This window comes from Rhinolophus ferrumequinum, chromosome 6 (assembly GCF_004115265.2).
Source record: "Rhinolophus ferrumequinum isolate MPI-CBG mRhiFer1 chromosome 6, mRhiFer1_v1.p, whole genome shotgun sequence".
Taxonomy (NCBI): Eukaryota; Metazoa; Chordata; class Mammalia; order Chiroptera; family Rhinolophidae; genus Rhinolophus; species Rhinolophus ferrumequinum.
The window spans coordinates 83,727,506-83,751,751 of NC_046289.1; the positions used below are offsets into that span (position 1 = coordinate 83,727,506).

Genomic DNA, 24,246 nt, shown 5'->3' on the forward strand with positions numbered 1-24,246 from the left:
AGCAAGCCTACTCTTCTTCAATAATTTGTAAAGCATGATAATGTGTGAGTTTTGGGATAAGAACTAGAAAATAATTAAAATGATGTAAATGAATAAAATACTCTAGAGGGAGAGTAAGGAGAATTTATCCAAAGAGAAGATCGTGTAGCGATTTTATGTTTAGCAGGCAGACAAAGAAAACTAGTCTATTAAGGAGTCATAGATAGAAAACTAGTCTATTAAAGAGTCATAGATAGATGTTGACTTATGTGCAACCTAAGTCCAAGTTGAAGAGATTTAGGAAGGACAGACATCAACAGGGTCAAACACTATAGTGGCTAAGAAGAGAACAAGAATGCCACTAGGTTTGATGACTCTATCTGTTCCTTTTAAAAACTTCATTCACTCATTCATTCAATAAGCACTGATCAGCTTGATAGGTTGTAACCTCCTTAAAAGGAATAACCTTATCTTTGTAAACTTACCTAACCCAATGGCTGGAAATTAATAGGTACTTGAAAGATATCTATTGTATAAGCTCAAGAGCTTTCTATGTAATAGGCCCTGTCTTAGGTGCTGGAAATAAATAGAGTAGATTAAAACATAGCATTTAAGTTTACAATCCATGAAGGGATGCAGATTTGTAAATAATTAAAACACAAGATGATGTGTACAAGGTTCTATGTGAACAAATAGCTAAACTTGGATAAGTCATAGAAGACTTCACAAAGGGGTCTTAGGTAATCCAGATTTGGACAAATGCTCAAGGTCAAGCACTATGAGTATGTGTGTTTGGGGTGCTTAAGAGAGGCCAGAAGAGAACAGATCTATATAATGATGCTTTAGGTACAAGGAAATGGATTTTAAAAGCATAGAACCGAAAAACAACATGGTAGGCAGGTTCCATGTAGCTATGTGGCCACAATTTAGAGTACATGGGAAGCTGTTTTCAGCAAAAATTTGAAAAATAAATATGACCGCAATGGCATATAACTTTGTCCTTAAATATTCATTTTTCTGACTAAGAATAATCTTCACTTTATTAGGTTTTTTTGCTTTCTTTGTCATTATTAGAATTAGCTCTCATTTTGGAGATACTCCCCCCCACACACACACACAAAGTACGTTTTGTTTTTTTAAATTATTCCAGCCATTACTGCCTGTACAATGGCCAATAGAGAACAAGGCCATTGTGAAATGCAGATCGTATGAACTAGGCTAGGCTAACCCCCAACGAACTCAAAATTGCCTAAGCAAATTAAAACTATTACCTATCCTTAACCTTCAGGGTATTCTGAAAAATATCCCTGAAGACCAAAGGTCAATTTGCAGAGTTTTTATTAAGTGTCATTGTAAATTTACATTGACCCATAAAATTTTATGTATAAGTGAAGTTCACCTGTTTAACAAATGTTTTCGAGTATATACCACACGCCAAGGAGCATGTTAAGCTCTGAGTAAATGGCAGTAAATAAAACCTTGTGGAGTTTGTCTGAAGTATGTATCAGACACTGAACAAGTAATTCCAAGGGTGATAAACGTTGCAAAGAGAAACAGGGTGGTATGAAAAGTATATGCAACATTCCTGATGAAAACTGAATTTAAAAAATCTTCTTTCAGAGAAAGTAAAACTTAAAAAAATCATCAGCATGACTTCTGAGGAGCTACAATGCCTCTCTCTCCTCCCCTCTAATTCTGGGGACCAATTCAGATCAAACACAGAGACCATTTGGCAATAACTGTAACAGGCACAATTTGGTACTGTTAAACCCCTGGGAATTTAAGAATACATGGGCATTCAGTTAGAGACAGGACCTGACTGAGTGACAGAATTATTCACTACCAGGCACACTGTTGGGTCCAGGGCACTAAGTGCCTTTATCCTAAGTAGGAGACCCAATCACACTACTTTCCTCCACTTTGGTCTAAGAACTACTGAGTCCAGAGGACTAAGGATGCTGATCATGTCACACCTTCCCCTTCAAACAGAGGCTGACCTCTACAGAGGCACAAAACGCCTTTTCACTTGAAATGTTTTAAGAAGGCTTATAAACTATTAGGAGCATATCTACTCCCTATCAGACATTATTCTCTCTCTCTCTCTCTCTTTCTCCCTCTCTCCCTCTCTCTCTCTTTTTCGTATCAGTCAAGTTCCATCAGAAATTATATAGTCACTGTTTAACTGCACCATCTCCTGAAATTCAAGGAGATTTTAATGCTTGTTACATGGGATCCCAACCCCAATTCCATAGTTTCCTGGAGCAGAACAGAATATTCCATTACATTTGTTTGAGTCATCACATTGGGAAATTGGGAGAGGGAGAGTCAAATATGTAGGTTTAGTGCCATCTCAATCTTAAACGCCTTACATTAGTAGCACAGTATCTGGCACATACAATGTTTCAATAAATATTCAGTGAGTGAATGAATGAATCCTAAGAGATTGACATGTGAGTGGGTTCAATGATAAGAAAATGTTTCCAAAGAAGTTATAGACACAAAAAAGGCTATGTGCTTAACGGATATTCCAGCCTCTATGTCTGAGGGGCATGGCTGGTTAATGTTCTTTAATAATTATGTAGCTTTCTAAGAAAAGAAAGAATACCCATTTTCTTGAATATACATTACGATTATACAATCATTTAAATGCTTAAAATTAGCGTCTGAATTCTTACCTTAACATCTGTAAACTGAGACACAGCAATGTCAGGAATGTTGGGATGCAGAGCAGGCAGTTCACAGTATAAGTTGGGAAAGCAAACCAAAGACCCCAGAAGAACTTGGGCTTCCACTCGTGGTGCCTATGTATCCAGATTTTAAAAATCTTTAAAAGGTATTTATGTCATTAAATTATCAGAAATTTTACTTTATCACCTAACCATGTTATACAGGGAAGTGAGCAAACAAGACAAAATTCAAAAAGTAAAGGGAAACACAAAAGGATTCAGGTTTTCATCTACATTTTACATGTAAACTACTGTTAGTCTCAAATGCAACAAAGAGCAGAGCTTTCCCTTACGAGCTGCCACCAAGCAGAAATCAGCCACAGTTTAATAAGACTATAAATAAGAATATAGCTTAGCTAACAACATCAAATTACCTTAATTTTGAGGGAAAATACAAATACTTTCATTTTTAAAGGCAACTCACACATCATAACATCGTTCTAATGAGCAGATGGCTCAATGTCACTAGATTATATTTGGTACTATCCATGGATGAATAAAATGACTAAGGATGAAATGTTAACTGTATCTTCAAGAAACAGGCACTAGTCTAGGTGGTTTTTATGATACTATGCATATGAGAAAAGCATTGCCTATACTCCTTACTAAAAGCCAAATTAGAATTTATGCGTGGACTGCAGATGAAGGTAACTTTTCATCTTTCCTCCTTAGATGTATTAAGCCATTTCTAAAGTATCAGCACTGAACATTTCTTTTTCTGCTGAGTTCTTATTTGTCTACTAAACACCAATGTCAACTAACATATTGGTATATTTACTAAAATACCTACTGGTATATTTACTAAAATACCTACAAATTGATTTATATGTTTAATAATACTTAACAAAAATGCTAAAACGATCTATTAGAAATATAATACTTCTATTCACATAAATCAAGCACCTATCTTCCAAAGGATTTCCTCCTATTAATAGAGGCAATGGAGTAGTACTCTATTATTATTTTCAACATAACAACTTGTTTCTGTATTTAAAAAATAATCTAGATTTACAGATACAAGGCAGCAGCATAAAGGGGCAGGCTAAGCTCGTAGCCACCATACCAATTTAAAGTAAGTTATCCTATAAAAATGAAATTGATAAAAAAAACAATACTTAATGAAAGAGATTACATAAGGGTTTTTCTTTAAAGGTGAATAACAAGGTTAACTGGAAATGTTCAGGTATATGGATATAATGGGGGCAGACCTGGAATGTTATTGTAATTAAGCAAAGCAAAAACTAATCAATTATTTTGTAATCTACCTGGCAGGGGGTGGGGTGGGGTGATTAACAGAGAGATGATGGTATATATAGGATCTAAAATGGAAATCTAAAAGCAAGACTGAGACTCTGTATCGCCAACATCATCCACAGGAAAAAACTGTCCTTGTAATGGAGATGTGGATATCAGGTTTGATTTCTGCAATTATTTGATTTCCTAAGCAGCCTTTCTCAACAGGTGTTCCTCATATGCACAACATAAAACAGAAAGTGACAATTTTCTAAATTTTCCAATGATGTTATGTAACTAGTCTCGTTTGACCCTGTTTCCCCGAAAATAAGACCTAGCCAGACAATCAGCTCTAATGCATCTTTTGGAGTAAAAGTTAATATAAGACCTGGTATTATATCATATATCATATCATATCATACCATACCATATCATATCATACCGTATCATATATTATGTAAGACCAGGTCTTATATAATAGTAAAATAAGACCGGATCTTATATTAATTTTTGCTCCAAAAGATTAGAGCTAACTGTCCGGCTAGGTCTTATTTTCAGGGAAACACGGTAAATGCACAGGAGGGAAGTGCAGCTACATAAAATGGATGTCTAAGAACCTTAGGGCTTAATTTTCTTGCACAACCTTGAAAAAAGGCTGCAGGAAATACACTGGTCATCTGGAATAATTGGCCCACTGAACAGTAACAGTTTTCATAGTGGATAAAAAATGACATCAGTTCATGTATCAGTACCCTCTGAGTTCTCTAAACCTTTCCCAGTATTCAAGAGATTGATAATCTGTGTACACTGATAATATGATAATAGCCTTGTAAATTGTTTACCATCTTTAGTTTGTCTTCCATTTAATTTTACATTCTTTGAGTAATACTTATTTAATACTCCCAAAGCACAGATTCAATCATCTCTCCTACTACTTTAAAAAATTTAACTGTTTAATACAGCATTATAATTCTGGCATTCAAGACCTTCCAAGATGTAGTCTAAAGCAGTGCTTCCTAATCTTTAATGTCTGTATCAATCATTTATGACATAGTAGTTAAAATGTATATTCTGTTTCAGTAGGTCTGGGATGGGGTCTGAAATTCTGCATTTCTAACAAGCATCCAGAACGTGCCTAATGTTTCTGGTGTGCAGACCACATTTTGGGTAGCTGGATCTGAAGTACGGTTCTGTTCTTTCTACTACTCTTTAGTCAGATTAACTAGCTTTTCAACAAAATGGATTATTTGTCATTCCTTGAACACAGCTTACTCATGTCTGTTTTCTTCTGCCTGGAATACCATCCCTCATCTCCATTATAAAAATACTACTAATCTTTCAAGGACGTATTCAAGTATCTTTTCCATGAAACATCCTTAATGTTTATAATATCCCTAATCAAATAAGATCTCTTCTTTGTCTGAATTGCCAAATTTATTTTATTTAACAAACTCTCATATTGCACATACGTATCATATCATGTTCCAACCATATTACAAACATAAATCATTAAATATTAATTTAATTCTTATAAAATAACTCTATTAGGAAGGTTATCTCCTAGAAGAAACTGAGAAAGAGAAATTAAAGGAGTAAGTTGCACAACGTCTCACAGCTAGTAAGTGGCAGAGCTGGGATTTGAACCCAGGCAGACTAACTCTAGACTCCATGCTTTTAACTACTATGCTAAGCTCTTCTTATTGCTAACTATTTGTTGTCCTATATTCTATAGTTGTTGATATACTTTCATATCTTCCCAGCAGAAGACTGTATGTTGCTTGATCACATTTATTCTATGTCCTTCTGTATTCCACCCAAAGGAACAAAAGTTTAATAACCATAAAAGGGCTTAGCACCATGTTTAACACATACTAGGTGCTGAATAAAAACATTCGATTAATAAACACCTGTAAGTGTGATGCTGGGCGAGGTCCTGGAGATACGAGATGAGTAAGACATGATCATTTTCTCAGGGAACTGGAGAAATGGGATTAATAACGACCTATTCTTCTCCTATTTGCACATTTCCTCTAGGTGATTGCATCCAGTTTCATATCTTTCAATACCATCTATAAACCAACGCCTCCCAGCTTTACATTTTCAGTCCTGACATCTCCTTTGAGCTCCTGACTTACACATGCAGTGGCCCTCCTGACATCTCCTCATGGACGTCTATCTAATAGGCAGCTTACTATGCCCCAAATAGAACTCCTCCTCATTCACTGTTGGTCTTTTGCAGCTTATAAATGAAAATATGTACATTAAACTGTTTTGCAAGTTATAAGGTGCTAGTCAAATATTACTGGTTTTTCTCTCCCAAATGCTCTTAGCTTTTTCTAGCAGGCTTTCAGTTAACTGTTATTTCTCATTTATACTTTCCTCATGAGTGATCTTTCTAAAATATATATTTGATCATGTCACTCCTTGCTTAAAATCCTTCAACAGTTATTCATTCTTTCCTTAGGATGAAATCTAATCTCTTCAACACTATAAACACAGTTACTGCCTTTCTCTTTAGTTCACCACTACCATTTACATAAGAACATGTTTCAATTATACTGGGTTACTTGGCACTGTCTCACAGCTCCACAGCTGTACGAAAAATTCTCACATGCTGTTTTAGAGTTTAGAGTATACTCCTAGAGCATATTTCTGAGTTACCCTCCTCTGTTTCTTTTCTTTTGCTATAGTCCATTGCCCTTCCTTTACTTTCTTCCCTTCATTTCCTTAGATTTCCTCAACTTAAAATTTTATTTTGCTTATCAAACTTAGTCCATTTCTATAGTTCCTGGGGTCAATTCATCAACTAATTTTAGTACTTTCTTACACTTCAGAATTTCTCGTTCACTTTTTTTTAAATGGGAGAAGCAATCAATTCCAATTAAACTATAAATTTTCCTGAAAATCAGATTGTCATATAATATTTTTATCCTTTGTTGCTTTGTTAGTTGAGTCCTGGCTAACTACAGTTTGTTATATTATGAAGAACAGGAAATGAAAACTTACATTGAGAAAAGCTGAAGAAGCCACTCTGCCAGCTGCTACAATAAAATCCATAATAAGCATTGTGGCACCAGGCAAACCAAGTGAAAAAAACTGAGGTGAGCAGTGTTTGATGATTGTATTGACAATATCCTTAGGAATAAGGAAAGAAGGGGGAAAGAATATCACAAATGTAATCTTGGGTATCAGCTAATCAATATCCTTAAAAATAGTTATCACATGAAATAATGAAACAGGTAATCACTATATGCTGGCTGATCTTCCAAATAATCCATGCTTAGTATTATATTCTGTTGAAGTTAAAACATTTGTTTAACTGATACCAATATAGCACTTTTTTCACACTAGAGAGTAAGTTAGAAGGCTCTTTGCTTCAGAGGGTTAAAAATACAAGGCCCACGTGTTGTACAACTGACCTGCAGAGCAGTTCTTCCTGCTGCTACCTGTTTGCTTCTATGTGTTAACTCTGATCTCTGAAGTTGGATGACCTGTTATATGGCAACTGGAGAGATTCTCTTTTTTTTAGATAAATTGAAATCTTTTGATGATAGATATCTAGCCTCAGAAATCTAGACGTAGACATTTTTGAGGGAATATTCTTAATCTGGTTATTCACTCACTTTGCCTTTGGGATTTACCATGAGATTGCAGTATATTAGGTTGTATTACTCCATCTGTTTTATCTTAAATGAAAGCTGTCTTATCTTGAGACATGTTTATAAGGTAGACCACAGTAAAGCAATTATTTCTAATTAACGTTAAGAAGTTTTTTCATTTTTCAGAAAAAGATAATTATCATCTTATTAATTTACATTTTATATATATTCATTTATATATAATTTAATTTAATGTTCTCTAAATGAACTACAAGTGAAATTTAACCAATAAAAATGTTTACATTACTTTGATTTGCAACCTCCCACACTTTTCTGTTTTATGGCCAGGATCAAGACCCCTGAAGTAATATTCCAGAGTCATAATTATGACTATATAATGTAAGGATAGTGACTGATAAAAACACCATGTTAATATACTCATCACTGTCTTCATACAATCTATGGTAATAAGAAAATGTGATGTGCTAACTCTTAGAGTGGGAAAAAAACCTCTGACTGCTGCATGACGAGATGAGTAAATCTATGTATCTCGAGTGCCAGTTATCAAGTAACAATTACAAAACACCTAATAAGTACATTAGGACATTAAAAAATGCTGTCAACCTAAGCAAAGGATGGTTCGATCTCTTCAAAAAGTGAACTAGTTGGTATAACATTACAGGAACAATGTATTTAATAATCAAGTCAATCCCCTAAAAACAATAGCTTGTTTTTCACCTACATTTCAAAAACAAAATGGAAAAAAATCTGTAAATAAACCACTACAAAAGGGAATATTTTTAATTCTAGACCTTAAATGTCAAGAGTTAAACAGAATCAAGAATTAAACTTATAAAACAACTTGTTAGAAAGTGTATATATTTACCTGATCGATATGAAGTAATCCACAATGCATTATATTGTAGAAATGTGTTAGAAAATCTCTATTTGGAGAAACATCTTGTCTTCTTTTCATTGTATTACAAATAAGTTTATAAGCATGTAATTTACCTTGTTTATATTTATCAGTCAACATGGTTGCCTACAATTAAAAGGTGTTGGTTTTAATGCTCAAAACAAATACTATTTATTAAATACTTAAACATTTGAATATAGCAAGCAATATATTTGTTTTAATGTATTTCTATATTCGCCCAGTTTCTTTACTGATCACTTTTTTTTTCAGGATCACTGAAACTATGATCATTAAAATGACACGATCAGCTCTAATGCGTCTTTTGGAGCAAAAATTAATATAAGATCCAGTCTTATTTTACTATAATATTTTACTAATAATAAATATTATAATAAAATATTATTATTTTATTATATTATTTATTATAATAAAATAAGACCGGGTCTTATATTAATTTTTGCTCCAAAAGACGCATTAGAGCTGATGGTCTGGCTAGGTCTTATTTTCGGGAAAGCACGGTAGGTATGAATAAACATACACTGTTTCACTTAGGAAAATGCACCAAACTTATCAAATGATACTTAAAAGAAGTACATATTTAAAGTACATACATATTGTGACACAAATTCAGGCTTCTATTTCACCTAACTATAATAAAAAATAATTTTCTATAAAAACAAATAAAAATGATACATCCTGTATAATAATTTTGCTATGCCCACTCTCCTCTTTATATAACTCCTAATGACTACAAACTAACTGCTCTAGAAGACTATACAACAGCTCAAGTATCTACCAAATTTTTAAGACTGACCACATACTTGTTTTCTATGTGAAACTTTTAAATTAATAATTTATATATTAAGCTTACCTTGAAAAGCCAAGGTGTAAGAATTCTCAGTGGAGGAATCAAAACTGGTGGAGAAGGGGAGGTCAGGTTATCAGTTGAAATGCCGAGGTTATCTCTAATCTGTAATTTTCAAATAAAATACAACAAACCTATGAAAAGTGTTCTCTCTTCCAATTTGTTTTACCTTATGCTTGAGATCAAATCCAGTATCCACCACTAACTATATATTTAATCATGGTTAAGTGACTTCACCACGGTAGGCACCAGTTTATAATAAGAGGGTGGGGGAGGTGACAAGTTATTTAGGGCTTCTACTTCTTAATACTCCATTTTACTCTCCTTCTTCCCTTGTATCTTTTCTTTTTTACCTTAGCTAAATTCTGCCAAAGTTCACAGAGGTAATCAAAAACTTGAGCATGTATTTCAGGATCCATAATAGTGTTGACATCTCCCAAAATGCCTAGCATTCTTCGCCACATGACAGTAGCAACATCAGCATGCCATCCTGTGAGAGTACCCCCTGCCATCACACTACAGCATTCAGATGGAAATTCACTGATTTCTATAGAAAACAACACAAAAATGTCAGTAATTTTTTTCTGGAGAATTGATCAAAAAATACAAGAGTTGAATTAACAATCTTAAATGTCTATAAAAGTGAATAAAAGAAATGTCCATATGCAACAGTTTCTTTTCTTTCTTTTTTTTTTTGATAAGGTCAAACCATCATCACCAGTTTATAATTCCTCATTTTGGCAATAATTACTTATTCAATAGTGCTTCTGTCTAGATTTACCTAAGGAGGAAATGATGTAGATGTAGAAATGTATTTTTTATATGAAGATTATATTTATAACTACATACTGTATCTAATAACCACTTCAGATTCTATCATGTAAATCTCAGGCTGAAGGCAGATCCTGTAGGAAGTTTTCATAAGCCTGTTTCTTTGTAGTTAAACTTTCAAAGAAATATATTTCACAGTTATGTCAGACCTAACATTAAAAGGGACATCACAATGACATGGAAAAATATACATTTTTACTAAAATTTAAACAATATATAATTTCCATAATTATATTTTTATTAATATTGGCAAGATTATACGTAAGACATATAGGTAACCTTGGGTCCTAGTGTCATTTCTGTCACTAATTATGTGATGTACAAGTTATTTGATAACCTCATTAAGGCTATATTTCTTTATCTGTAAAACAGATGATTTAGCTGGATATCATTATAGTTTAAGAAGAAAAAAACATGTCCATCACTTTATTCAATGTACATAGTGGAAAAGGCAAAATCGTTAGAAAATCAGTCGATTTTTCCTGCTTGATAAAATCTCAATGTACTGATAATTTACAAGTTTGTTCTTAGTATATGTATATCCTTTACCCTTAATGTTTACCTCATTCCTCTTTCCATGTAAAGTGTACAATAACTGATTATATTACTAAAAACTTTCTAGTCTTGACAACAATAAAAAATAGACTTCTGGTATAAGCCCACTAAAAAAAAACCCAAAAAGAAACCTGACGTTTTAACCATTACTGTTAACATCTCCCCTCTCTACAGACCCATCATTATATAGTGATAAATTAACTACTTCGTCTAAACGTCTAACTTATCCTTCTCAAAGTAAAGCTAACAAAATTTTAAATGATTTCAAAGCAAGTAACAACGTGTGATTTTTTGTTAAATCCTAGACTGGGCTGGTGTGAGATAGCCAGAAAGGATATTATTTGAACAACTGAGGAAATTTAATTACGGACTGAAATTGCAGTGATGTATCAATGTTAAATATCCTGAATGTGGCCATTATATTGTGGTCATGCAGGAAATGTACACTTATTCTTAGAACATTCTTGCTGAAGTGTTTAGGTGTGGAGGGTCTGATATTTGCAATTCATTCTTAAATGGCTCTGCAAAAAAACACCAAAAAAAAAAAAAAAAGGACGGTGAGATTTTTTGCGCATATGTAGATATAAAGAGATTAAGTGGCAAAATACTAACTTGTGAATTTATCTGAAAGATCTATGGGTATTTTTACTAGTCTTGCAACTTTTCTAAAAGTTTAGAAATTTTCCCAAATGCCATGAAGAAAACTGAAAACAAACAAAAAATTGCAGACCAAAGGAGGAAAAAAAAGGTTAGAAACAACCCATGAACAGAAAATTAGGGCTATGTAGTTGCAAAGTAATTGCATATTAAGAGAATGAGTACCTTAAAAAAGAAAAGGCCAGAAATTATATGGCTTTAAATTTCTTCCTTTGGTCAGAGTACACGTGCTGCATTACCATGAAAACTGGCATTTCATATTATTCATTGTAAGTATCTCATCAACTATGTCCTTGACCAAAGTTTTTGGCATATTTACAAAACGACTTTTTATCCTGATGCTTATTACATCATGTAGGACTTAGCAAAAATAACTTTTTTAAAATCTGTAGTTTCTAAGGTTTCCTAGTCACTTTTTAACATTTACTTAAAAATAAAAATAATTTAGACAGCCCACTTTTTAATTAAATTTAGTTGATATACTTGCAGAATCAAAATCAATAAGAAATTATTGATTTGATCAATGATTTCATTGAAAGCTTGGTTAGCAAATGATAATGCTACCACTTTCTCCCGTGAGTCAACAGGTTCCTTAGATGCAACATCAAGAATAATAATGCCAAATTATGTACTTCCTCCTCTAGGAAATGAATGGTACTGTATCAATGAAAATACAACACACAAAATTAATGCAATCACTAATGCTAGGACTGTAATCAACTATAATAAAATTATATGACTTTAAATTTCTTCCTTTGGTCAGAGTAAATGTGCTGCAAATCAGAGTATAAATATCTTAAGAGCAAGGAAAAATGTTATAATAACAAATTTTCAAAAGACTTAGAAAAGTCCAATGATTTAAAATAATATATAATAAATATGTATATAATACATAATCTCCCAGAAGTGTAAGATGCTTTATTTTAAGATCTGACACTTATGCTCTGAAAGGAGAAATGGCAAATATCTAATTTCCAAATATCGCCTAGGTCATCAGGCGTCTTAAAATAATACATAATAAATATGTATATAATACATAATCTCCCAGAAGTGTAAGATGCTTTATTTTAAGATCTGACACTTATGCTCTGAAAGGAGAAATGGCAAATATCTAATTTCCAAATATCGCCTAGGTCATCAGGCGTCTTAAAATAATACATAATAAATATGTATATAATACATAATCTCCCAGAAGTGTAAGATGCTTTATTTTAAGATCTGACACTTATGCTCTGAAAGGAGAAATGGCAAATATCTAATTTCCAAATATTGCCTAGGTCATCGGGCGTCTGAAGAACAGAGTGGTGGAGCTTCTCATCGAGCTGTAGATCTTTCTGTTCCATATGATCTATATTCAGTGTGGAAGGAGAGGGTGTTTGTGACCTGGATCCCAGAGCTGAGTGAACTGGAGAAGCACTTTCAGACCCTGTAAATATAATTTCATAAAGTTACCACAGAGGTAAGATGTAATGCTTCAAGTCCCAATAAAACAGAAATTAAAAATACCAAAAGATAAAAAAGGTTATAAATTGACCAAAGAGATAAACTCTTAATATTACGTGAGACTTTGTATCATAGGGGTCTCATCTCATGTCTACCATGGGACTCGTATGGAATCTGAACTGGACACACCAGTTGATAGGAGCTATCAGCGAGAGCAAGAATCTCTACTCCCATTCCTGGTCCAGCTATAGAAACTCTGGTACCCACTGCTATTTTACTATTTCATTTTCTTCAAACTTGGGGCAAGTCAAGAGAAAGACTTGCTCACTGCAGCTCTATATGCTACTATCATTGCTAGCCTGAATTACAGTGGTCCATGGTGGTCCTAGCCTTTGGACAACCTCTCCCCACAATTCCTTCCTCCCAAACTATTCTCCATAAGGCAGCAAAAAGATCTAAAAATCTAATCTAATCACGTCACTCCCTCATTTAAAATTATGGCTCTTTCGTGGCCTCAGCATAAGCCCAAACTTCTTAGTGTGGTTTCCCAGTCTTTCTGCAACTTTCTCACTCCTCCACAATCTTTCAAATTCTAGCCATAGAAAGTAAACTACTGATATTTGTCAGAATGTATTATACCTCTGGCCTTTTCCAATGTTTTTCCTTTACATGGTGTCCTAATCCTCTTCTTTCAGGTCTGGTTAACTTCTATTTATTTTTTAGGTCTCAGCTTAGATACTGCTTCCTGAGAAGCCTAATCCTGACCTGTCCAGCGTGAATGAGGAGTCTCTGCTGTAAGTCCTTGTATTTCCCCATTATACCACCAATCATACTGACTTGAAACTGCCTGTTTTAGTTTTCAGTAGCGCATATCCTCTGTAAGAACAGGGGCTGATCTATGTTATATACTCTAGTATTGCTACTGCCTAAGACAGTGTCTGGTACGTGGTAGGCATTCTTGTTATTTTAAATTAGGTACAGAATAAATTAATATTGTATTGAACAATTGGTGGTGGTTGTAGTGGAGTGTTGCTAGTACCGAGCAAGCAGTTAAAGTATTAGGTCTTTTCGTTTTATTTTAAGCTTCTTTCCAGCAGAGAACTATCAATATTCTGGACACAATAATCATAAAACTCTACCTTTGTTACATCTTTCTATACAGTAAAGCAAAAACCGAGTAAGTACATTACTGGTATTATTTTAATCCCACAAACGTGTCTTCCCATATTATTTATATAATTTTTAAATTTAACACCATAAATGCCTTAAAAAGTACATATAGAGCTATCATACAAATGCCTTACTGAATGATAATTGTATGATTCCATCTGGGCTCAATTATGATACATAGTAGATGGTTAAGTTTCCCGTCTTTCATTTGAGATTTTGTGTAAATTCTTATGGCACGAAATCATGGTAAAGGACAGTTACAGAAACTTAAGATTCTATACCTTAATACATACACAAACTGCTGACGGCATAATGAAAACAATCTCCTTAATATTTATTAAAAACTTCATATGACCAAAAAAAGCATCAGTCTTTTAGTCAAATGCTGTGCAATACAAATCTATTCTCTTTTCTCCATGTATTCTCTTCATCCATAAAAATCTGATTCCTTTTTAAGTACTGAGATTAACTTTTTATTAACATTAGCTATTAGAGAATTATTACTGCCTTTAATTTTATTAATAACAATATATAATGGCTGACTTATAGGCATTTTCCTCTTAAAGAGTTTTTCTTAAGTATTGCTATAAACATAGTCATGCCTTGAAAACAGGCTATTTAATTTTTGTTCTTATCTCTTATATGAGATTTCTTTCATAGTTTTTGAAAAAAATTATAGAAAAATAGAAGATTTCAGGACTACTAAATCCTTTGATAGTATACCACTATTCTTAAAAGTTAATAGAGTGATAAATATATGCAAACTTCACCTTCAGAAAATATTGTGTTGAATAGCTTGCATATTGAATATACGGAGTTATACCCTTTGCTGAATTTTACGTCTTTTAAACAGAAATCAATTGCTTCTTAGACAAACACCCCTGCACTATTACTAATAGCACTGATTAAACTTAGAATTCCTAGTAAAACTTCCTAGTAGCATTCTAGAAACAGTCACTATGTATAGTTAATATAGGTTACATAAACATGAAAAACTCTTAAAGAGGTTGTATTATCCAAAAATCATACTGAAGTAAAAGTCCTAAAACAAGTTCTCTATACACATCAAGTTTTATTTTCGGAACTTTTGTGTGAAACTCTGATGGCTAAAGGGAAATAAGAAAGAAAATGTGTAGTCACGTCTCTTTACATATTATAATTTTTAAAAAACACAATAGTCTGATGAATAGCTTAAAGAAAACTAGAACATGGCTTATATAGAAAACACCTCTAGTTCACTGAGAGCATAATATTTAGAAACTCTTCCTTCAAAAAAATTGCTAGTCTTCAGATTAACACAGAGACACATATGGTGGGATACTTTTGAGTCATGGGCTTGGAAGGGTTATGTTATGCAGAGGATCTCTAAACTAGTGAGAAAACTTCTCAGGCATTTATTATTTCTACTTTGAAATTCCACTCTTTTTAAGGTTCAGAAATCTCTCTGCACTGTCCAAAAATTTAGAATTTTGATAGTATTAAAATTTGTGTCACAATAGAACATAAAACCCTACAGTTTTTAATTCTCTCATTTTAAGTGTACAGTTACATGAATTTGGCAATTGTACATAGTCCTGTAATTAACAACACAATCAAAATATATAATAGTTCATCACCATTAAAAGTTTTCTTATGCACATTTCCAGTTGACCCTCTCTTCTGATCCCCAGCCCCAAGTAATCGCAGATCTAGAATTTCCTATATGGTATGTAGTCTTTTGTATTTGACTTCTCTCATTTAGCATGTTTTTGAGAGTCAGCTATGGTTTTGCATATATTAACATTTAATTCTTTTTTTACTGAGTACCAATCCAATGAATATTCAATGAATGAATATATCACAATTTGATCATCCATTCACTGATTGATGGACATTTGAGTTGTTTTCAATTTTTAGCTATTTGAATAATGCTGCCATGACCTTTTGCGTAAAACTGTCTGAGGTACATACCTAGGAATGGTCGTATAGTAAATGTATGTTGAATTTTAAAAAATACTGCCATGTTTTTAGAGTGGTTCTACCATTTTGCATTCCCACTTGTAATGTATGATAATTGCAGTTGCTCCAACTCTCTTCAACACTTGATATTGTCAGTGTTTCTAACATGAGCTGTGTTTATTATGTGTGTAATGGTGCCTCATGGTTCTTAATTACATTTCCTAATTATTAGTAATGTTGAGTCTCTTTTCATCTACACTTATTTTTAAGGATAACTACAGTAAAAATTATTTATTACAAAACAGGAATTTTCTCAGATATTTTTCTTTGAGTAATGTAAATTCTGTAATAATCTAACCCACTGACTTCTATCTCCCACTCAGCAATCAGGCAGGCTGAAGTTCTTACTTATCCTGACAGAAAAGATGTGGAAGAGGTAGGCTGTGAAAACAAAGGATGGGTTCCTGCCTATGAGCATTTCACTGTGATTTGGCTGAGAAAATTTACCTAATTCAGACATGCAGAAATCCCTGTTCCAGTTGTACAAGTTCCAGCCAACCACAGGACGCAAAAAACACCCTATTGATATTTAAACTGGAAAGGAAAAGCACCCACCAAAGAGCATTAAACTGTAGTGGAAACCAGAGTGAATGTGGACTATACAGTGGAACCCCTGAAGTATGGGCCTCTAGTTGTTCGGGCTCCCTGTGGCCACTGCACTGACCATGCAATAATGTTACACTGCATTTCATGATTGTATTTCTTGGACCCCACTTATTATCGTTCAGTTTGATCACATGTAAAATATTGCTGAAAAGGATAATTTACTGTATAAACACAGAATAAAAATGGCAGTGTGGCTTTACATTTTCTATAATAAATGCTTTGCCAAAGAAATCTATAAATATCCAGGCTGACTCTGAAAGACAATGAAAAAGATACAGTACAGTACTTCTTTACTTTAAATGCATTTAAGGAATACATTCCCAAGGTTCAGGTCAAAATGGTGGGGTAGGTAAGTGCTGTGCTTGCCTCTGCCTATGACTACATCAAAATTACAACTAAGTCATGGAAAAGTGAAACTGAAGACTAGCTGACGACTAGTTGAAAGGAAATCCTGTAACTAAGGATAAAAAGAAGAAGCCACATGGAGAAGAAAAAAAAAATACATTCTCTTGAGTAACTTTACCAGTAACCGTTGCAACTTCAGCAGAGAAAGCTTGTTGATTAAGACTGTTTGTTTCAGAATCTACGTGAAGCGTGGTTAGACTAGCTACTTCTTGTTCTTCAGCACTCTGATGATGGCCAGAACCTGAGTCCACATCAGTAGAGGATACAATCCCAGTATCAGCTCCAAAGCCAAAATCTATAGGAAGAAGAAATGCTAGTATATAGAAGTCCAAATCAAAAAACAAAAACATTTACAAAAGAGACACAACTACTTCATCAAAATGATTAAACATTAACATTCCCCCTAAATCTATTATATTTACGTACCACTGGGGCAAGAGTAAATAATGTTAACACTTTGAAGTTTATAATTAGAAACAAATTTTTAAAGGTTCTCATACCTTATTAACAACAATAATGATAAAAGACAGCCCAACATACATCATCACTATTATTACCCAAGTTTTCTGATAACCGGCAATACACTCACTGCTTTTCAAGTATTTTATAATTTCTCGTACAGTTAAAAATAACAAAAATGGCACATATATGGATGGTAAAAATAATTTTTCTTTTAAATCGATTCCTAGTCTGAGATCATAGTATATAATCCATAAGGTAATTCTCCAATGTATCTCCCAGCCCTTCACACACTTGTTTCCCAAGGTTTTGACTTTCTTTTTTAAAATTTTGGTACCCTTCACTGACTGCCAAGTGTAATACAGAATTACAACAGAAAAGCTAAGTGGTCTAAATTTCATTCTTTTGCATGTGGCCTTCCAATTCTCCCAGTATCATTTATTGAAGAGGCTGTCTTTTCTCCATTGTATGTTTTTGGCTTTTTTGTCAAAAATGATCTGTCCATATTTATGTGGGTTTATTTCTAGGTTCTCAATTCTATTCCATTGGTCTGTTTATCTGTTTTCCTGCCAATACCATACTGTTTTGATTATTGTCGCTCTGTAGTACAAGCTGAAGTCAGGGAGTGTGATACCTCCAGCACAGACAATAGTTCAGTGGTTACCAGAAGGTAAGGGGGAAAAAGGGTAGTAGATGAGGATAAAGGGGATCAAATATATGGTGATGGGAAGAAAACTGACTCTGGGTGATGAACACACAATGTGATATATACATGATGTACTACAGAATTGTACACCTGAAATCTGTTACCCCAATAAACTTTAATTAAAAAAAAAAAAGAAAAGCTAAGTGGTGGCGATATAGTACCAAATAATATCACTGATGTCATTTTAACATGAAGTGATTATTCGAGAAACACTGTGGGCACCGTTGCATTGAACATAACTATACTGAAAATATTGAAGCAATGAATGTAACTAGACATTTTGGTTCCCAAATATGACCGCATGAAATACTGTCAACTCCTAATCATGACTATCTGTCCTTTATTATAATATCAAGCCTGCCCTTATATTTTTTCTTTTCTAGATTTTGGTTTAAAAATATTCATTTTATGAGAGGACAGTGTTTTTTGTTTTTCAAATGCCTTTAGTTTGGCAAAATAAAGTGGTCGCAACTTGAAGTGATTCATTCCCTAAAACCTGTCTTGGAATTTCACAGAAAAATGAAATCAAAATATGCAGAAACCCCTTGTTTAAGTTAACATTGGAAAGAAAGGTGATGGTCATGTAATCCACAAGTCAGTCTTGAACAAAAAACAATATGCAGAAACCCCTTGTTTAAGTTAACATTGGAAAGAAAGGTGATGGTCATGTAATCCACAAGTCAGTCTTGAACAAAAAACAATCAACAAAAAACCATGTTTTCTATCAAATAGAAAAAGATACTTACTGTCAAATTTTCGGCCATCATATTGGAAAGCACTGAAAGAATCCGAATGACTATCAGAGCTGATGAGATCACTGCTCCCTGCACTGGCAGGAGAAGTCCATTCTGAGGGTACACCTGGGTCATCAATAGGGCGCATTTGGTTCTGCTTGTTTAGAATATCAGGGAGGTCTTTGGGAATTTCGAGGCTGCCTGGACTACTTCCTCTTCTTGTCATAGTCTAAAATTTCAAGAAACATTTACCATTAAAGAGTTTTTTAATTCTCATTAAACACCTGAAAAGTTAATTTCCAAGACAATCCTTACAACAAATGTTGAGATTCAGGACTTAACGTAGGAGGGGCAAAACATGCTAACCAAATAATCTATGTAACTGTATGGAGCTGGCACCTGAGGTATGGTTGGTTTTCCTGAAGCAAAGACCCAAATATCAGATGGTACTAAGCCTGAGACTCTTAAGCCTCAAAAGGGATCCATGAAGTGAATATAAGGTAAGACAGTACTAAAAGCAAAGTATTCAAATTGAAAAAGAAGAGGTAATCAAAAAGAGATATGGGGAGAATGATGGCAAAGATGTCATTCTATTATGATTATATATAATGGGTCTATAATTCTTTTCCCACTCAAGAAAAATAACTGAACTAAAAAAGGGGGGGGACGCCATGGATCTACAGCTTTCACTAAAGACAAGTGGAAACCCAAATGGCCTATGACCATTTGAAAAAGGAATTCCACATATAGTTATCTTTCCTCAACAATTCAGCATTATTAGGGATAAAATTGCTTCTGTTATCATTTTGCCATAATTCTAATACTCAAGGTAAAGATAACTTTAAATCTATTCCAAAGTTATCTCGAATGATTAATCAGTCAATATTTATGTTATCAAAATTACAGGAGCTCAGCCAAAAGACCTCCATTGTTATCTTTTCTGCTGAGGGCTGGCAGCAGACATCAGGGTAATCCTATGAGCAAGATGGAAAATAGAGGGAGAACTCAGAAGGTAGTAGTTTACACCCAAGTTAGCTGAGCAAACAGGTATTCCAATCTTTCACTCTGGTCAAAACCATAAGCCTCCTTGTTTTATGTCTTTCAATAAAAATAATTATAAAAACAATTTAAAATCTTAATTAAAAAAAGGGTTAAATTTGAGGGGAAAGGATGTTTTGAATAAAAATTTTCAAGATGCACATATAGATGTGTATTTTTTAGTTTCTTTACCTTTCTAAAACCAAATAAATAAAATAAAATAGCACTTACTGAGGCATTACCACTTCGAAGTCGTTCTGCTATAAACTCATCCATCAGATCAGGAACATTAGCACTGCTGCTGCCAATATCACTATTAAGAGGAGGCAGTTTGGGGCTCATGTCCTCTTTATTGACTAAAAATAAATAAATAACTATATATAGTGAGGAAAGATTTAATTCCATTTTCTAAACTTGAAACAACAAAAACAACCCCAAACAAATTATCTATGCCATACCAATTATTTGCCAAACATGCATTTATGAATAATTTCTGTCCTTTTAGATTTAATTTTAAGAATTAGTAAATTGATATTTACTTTGTTTAACTAAGCAGATGTTAGTCAATCTTCAGTATAACCTTATACAGCAAGAAAGCTTATAGATAAGCACTAGTCGGAGTTAGGTTAATATTGCCTATAAAGAAGCTGGTATATTTATCTTTCTTCCTGCCTCTATGCTTCTTAATAATTTATAATTCCATTTTTCCTGAAAGAATATTTGGAAGAAATATATGCCTTGAATCTATGCAAACCTCAGTGGGACATAAATGCACTTATATTATTTATAAATAAAATTCTATGATTTTGACATATATTGTTTCTATTCACTACAAAAATCTAATTTTATTGCTTTAATAAAAAAAGATTTTCAAAGGTTTTTCTGTAAAAAAAAAAAAATAGCTATCTTGATTCTTTTTTTGACTACATCATGATTTACATTACCAAGAAAGTGTTAAACTTGGGAAATTAATTTACAGAAAATAATTACTTATTTCACTCGAATGTTGTTAAAAAGTTGATTTCTGTGCAATTAAAAGAGAATCAGCACTGTTTATATTCCTAATGAACTTACAAAGCATTTCAGGTTAAGAAAATACACTGGTCAGAAACTCATTGTGAAATACCATTATCTTTATATTACCGGCCAGGCTTTGCTAAGCTGTCAAATACTGCCCTCAAGTGGCATTAATGGCTCAATGCAAGATGCATTCATTATACAGCGTTCTGTTAATCATGCTAACAAAACCAGGTTAAACAAATAAAATCAAAACCTACCTTACTGCTGAAAGTTAATTTTACATATCTGTAAAGTTATTTTAAATTGGAATCAAGATAAAACAGTTACCATAATCTTGCTTTCTGTAATGTGTCCATAGAGGTTCCATATTTAAATCATTAGTAGCTATCATGAAACCTTTATGCACATCTAAAATCTCAGAAAAAAGAAAGTAATGATAAGTGTTTCAAGGACGTAACTTGCATTCTATACAGATGAATGCAAAACTGAAAGGCCTACAGCTTGTTTGGAAATTGCTTAAAAGTAACTAAATCCACTTTGAGATTTAAGAAATAATTTCCTCATCAATGATAGTTAACTAAAAATGTTGGTGCTGGTGGTAGGACCTTGATTTCCATTGTTACATAATGTCAAATACTCTACGAAGAAAAAAGATAAAAACTAAATAAATCAGCAGTAAAAATAAGCTCAATTATATAGCTGGTGCCCTTTTAAACTATAGGGGGGCAGGGGCGAAAGTATTGCAATTCCTCAGTAATTTCAAGGCTCATGTGGTACACACTCAGAAAAAGAACTGATTTAGATAGCCTTTGAAAGGTCATTAAAATTTTCCTTTTATCTTCCTCTTTCCCATCTTCTTCAGCAGCAAAGAGGTTTAACTAAATGCCTTATGAGGGAAATTAGTAATTTAAATAAACATTTTATGCTGGGAAAAATACAGCTGGGAGAAGGCGCATGCATAACCAAACAGAGAGAAAGCAGTGACCATCCCAAAGCTTTTTGATTGCTTATAGCTTGCTTCAGTTGCATTAAGCCAAACTGGTGCTGTCTTTCTCCTTTTGCGCTCTGCACACTGTTAGTGCTCACCTGCAGCTTTCCTTCCAAAATAGCCCATTACATGACTGTACAGATCCCTCAGTGGAGCCTCTGGTGGCATTCTGTTCTGCCTCTGTGGGGAAACATTTGCCTTCGGCTTTGAAAGAGCATGTACAACAGTTTTATAAACGCCACCCAGGGAGCCCTGCGGTAGTCCTGCCTCATGACTTGCTGACCTAAGAGTGTTACGGCTACCTAACTGATTACTTGCCATTCCTTCCTTTGGCAATACGGTGGGAATCTCTGTCGATTCCTTAACTGTTTTATTACTTACTGATGTTGTACTGAGTGTATCTAGAGGCCTGTACACACCAGGCTTTACCAGCTCCGGAGCACTATTTGAGCTGGGATGGGGGTTGCTGGTGCTGCTACTGCTGCTGCTACTACTAAAGCCACTGAGCTTCCGCAGTCTCATCTTCCATGGAGCCTCTTTGTTTTCCAGAGGGTTATAAAACTGAACAGACTCAGTAGATGGTCTAAAAGTAACATGAACGCTATTTCGTTTTTTAGTAGCAATTTTCATGATTTTGGCTCTATGGGTTACTGTTTCAGACAAGCTCCTTTTGGTTGGAGAAAGCTTGCTAGTGTTTGTGACGTGAGGCATTCTACGGTTAACGGGTGCTTTTAGCATGGTTTTCTTGGCATGTACAACATGTGGGACAGGTTTTTTCTCATTAATTTGCACACCCTTCACCTTTTCAACTAGTGTTATATCTACACAGGCATCTAATTCTGTGGCTGCTTGTCTATACAGATATTTCCTCTTTTCTTTATCACAAGGGCTACCTGAACTAGGTTCCGATGACTGTTTATCACTGTTTAGTTGTTTAGACTTTTCAGAAGTTTTTGTTTTCGTAAAACTATCTAATTGGTTAAGTGCAGTGTTACTCATGAAGACAGCTGAGTTTGGTTCTTTTTGAAACTGTATGTTTTCAGGAGTCCCAACAAAAGAGGAGATATTTTCTGATTTACTTTCCTGGTCTATGTATTCTAATTTATCTAAGGATGACCCTTCATCCCTATTTACTGCAATAATCACTTCCTGAGAAGCTGCATCTTTACCTAACTCATTTTTACTGTGATTTTCCTGGTTTTCCTTAAAATATTCTTTCAGGGAGGAAAGAAGATCGTCATCTCCTTCAAGGTCAATGTACTGGATTTGTTCAAAAGCAGAATCTGCAAGTTCTACCGGATCTATTAAGTGACAAAGATGGTCATATATGCTATCACCAACTTCCAGAGAAGACTCTCTACTATGAGTATCAGTGATGTGGCTTTCAGTGGATCTAGTTATTGAAGAAGCCTCTGTGGAACTCTGCAAACTTGGCGCATGACGGGATGAACTGTCAATGACAGGAACTGCACCTTTGGCTCGTTCAACAGTGAATGGTTCCAAGATGTCAGAAGTGCTGCTACTTCGAGGCAGTGGCTGCTCCTCATTCAAAACACCAAAAACTTCATTTCCAGTGTCTTCACTTTGAGAAAAATGTCTGACTCTAGTTGGGCGGGGAAGTATTTGAGTATCATCAATATCTGTAAAAAAGAAAAATGATGTAGAGTAGAACTATACAAATATGAAAAATCAGTATTAATTTCAACATACTCTAAGCATATGCTTAAAAACAAAAAATTCTGAGATTTTTTTTGTAAGCTCAATGAAAGAAAATCTATTAAAAATACAAATCTGTTTTTTTTAAAATCTGTTTTTAAATAATGATGGGCACAAGTCAATACAGCAGGTAGTGTCAATGAATTAGAAAACTACCAGAATACATTTTAAAATGTTAACATGCACAAAAAGAGATAGTGAGCTGATGAAACATTTGGAAGTGCAGTTAAAGATAGAGCTGTGCCAATAAATCAAACAATTTAAACTTGCTATTCAATTTTTCCTACTTATTTATGTTCCAAGCAGAAAAGCAGATCTTAACAAAGAAAGCTGATCTAAATATCCCATTGTAGAATCTTATAGGGTCTCATAAATATCCCTGTTTCCTTCCTTACCAAGCAAGAGGCATCATCTTTTCTTCAAATCTTGCCTATTTGTTTGATCACATATTACAAATGGAAATCTCCACCCTCTTCCTAAAGTTCTCTTTGTCAGGAAACTATCTGTTCTATGAGGTGTTTTACTTTATTATGATATTGACATCTATTCATCCCTATAAAATAAAACCAATACAGTGTTAAAAACATGAATTGTACTTTTTC

At 33.9% G+C, this 24,246-nt stretch overlaps 1 protein-coding gene across 30 annotated transcripts in view; it reads right to left on the reverse strand.

Annotated features, from left to right (window-relative positions):
- The window catches only part of RALGAPA1 (Ral GTPase activating protein catalytic subunit alpha 1), a 202,896-nt gene that overhangs the window by 102,721 nt on the left and 75,929 nt on the right, over nucleotides 1–24,246 (reverse strand). For 21 of the 30 annotated variants that reach the window (XR_004423152.1, XM_033107302.1, XM_033107299.1 and 18 more), the window contains 10 exons: nucleotides 22,027–23,568; nucleotides 20,152–20,276; nucleotides 18,895–19,111; nucleotides 17,102–17,278; nucleotides 12,635–12,787; nucleotides 9,672–9,865; nucleotides 9,325–9,423; nucleotides 8,424–8,579; nucleotides 6,945–7,073; nucleotides 2,655–2,780 (listed from right to left, as the gene is read on the reverse strand). Coding sequence is in view for 29 of the 30 variants with exons in the window: in XM_033107302.1 (XP_032963193.1) it covers nucleotides 2,655–2,780; nucleotides 6,945–7,073; nucleotides 8,424–8,579; nucleotides 9,325–9,423; nucleotides 9,672–9,865; nucleotides 12,635–12,787; nucleotides 17,102–17,278; nucleotides 18,895–19,111; nucleotides 20,152–20,276; nucleotides 22,027–23,568 (2,918 nt within the window). In the remaining variant the exon portion in view is untranslated. The remainder of the gene's footprint in view (nucleotides 1–2,654; nucleotides 2,781–6,944; nucleotides 7,074–8,423; nucleotides 8,580–9,324; nucleotides 9,424–9,671; nucleotides 9,866–12,634; nucleotides 12,788–17,101; nucleotides 17,279–18,894; nucleotides 19,112–20,151; nucleotides 20,277–22,026; nucleotides 23,569–24,246) is intronic. The other 9 variants (XM_033107312.1, XM_033107308.1, XM_033107309.1 and 6 more) reach the window with 1 other exon arrangement.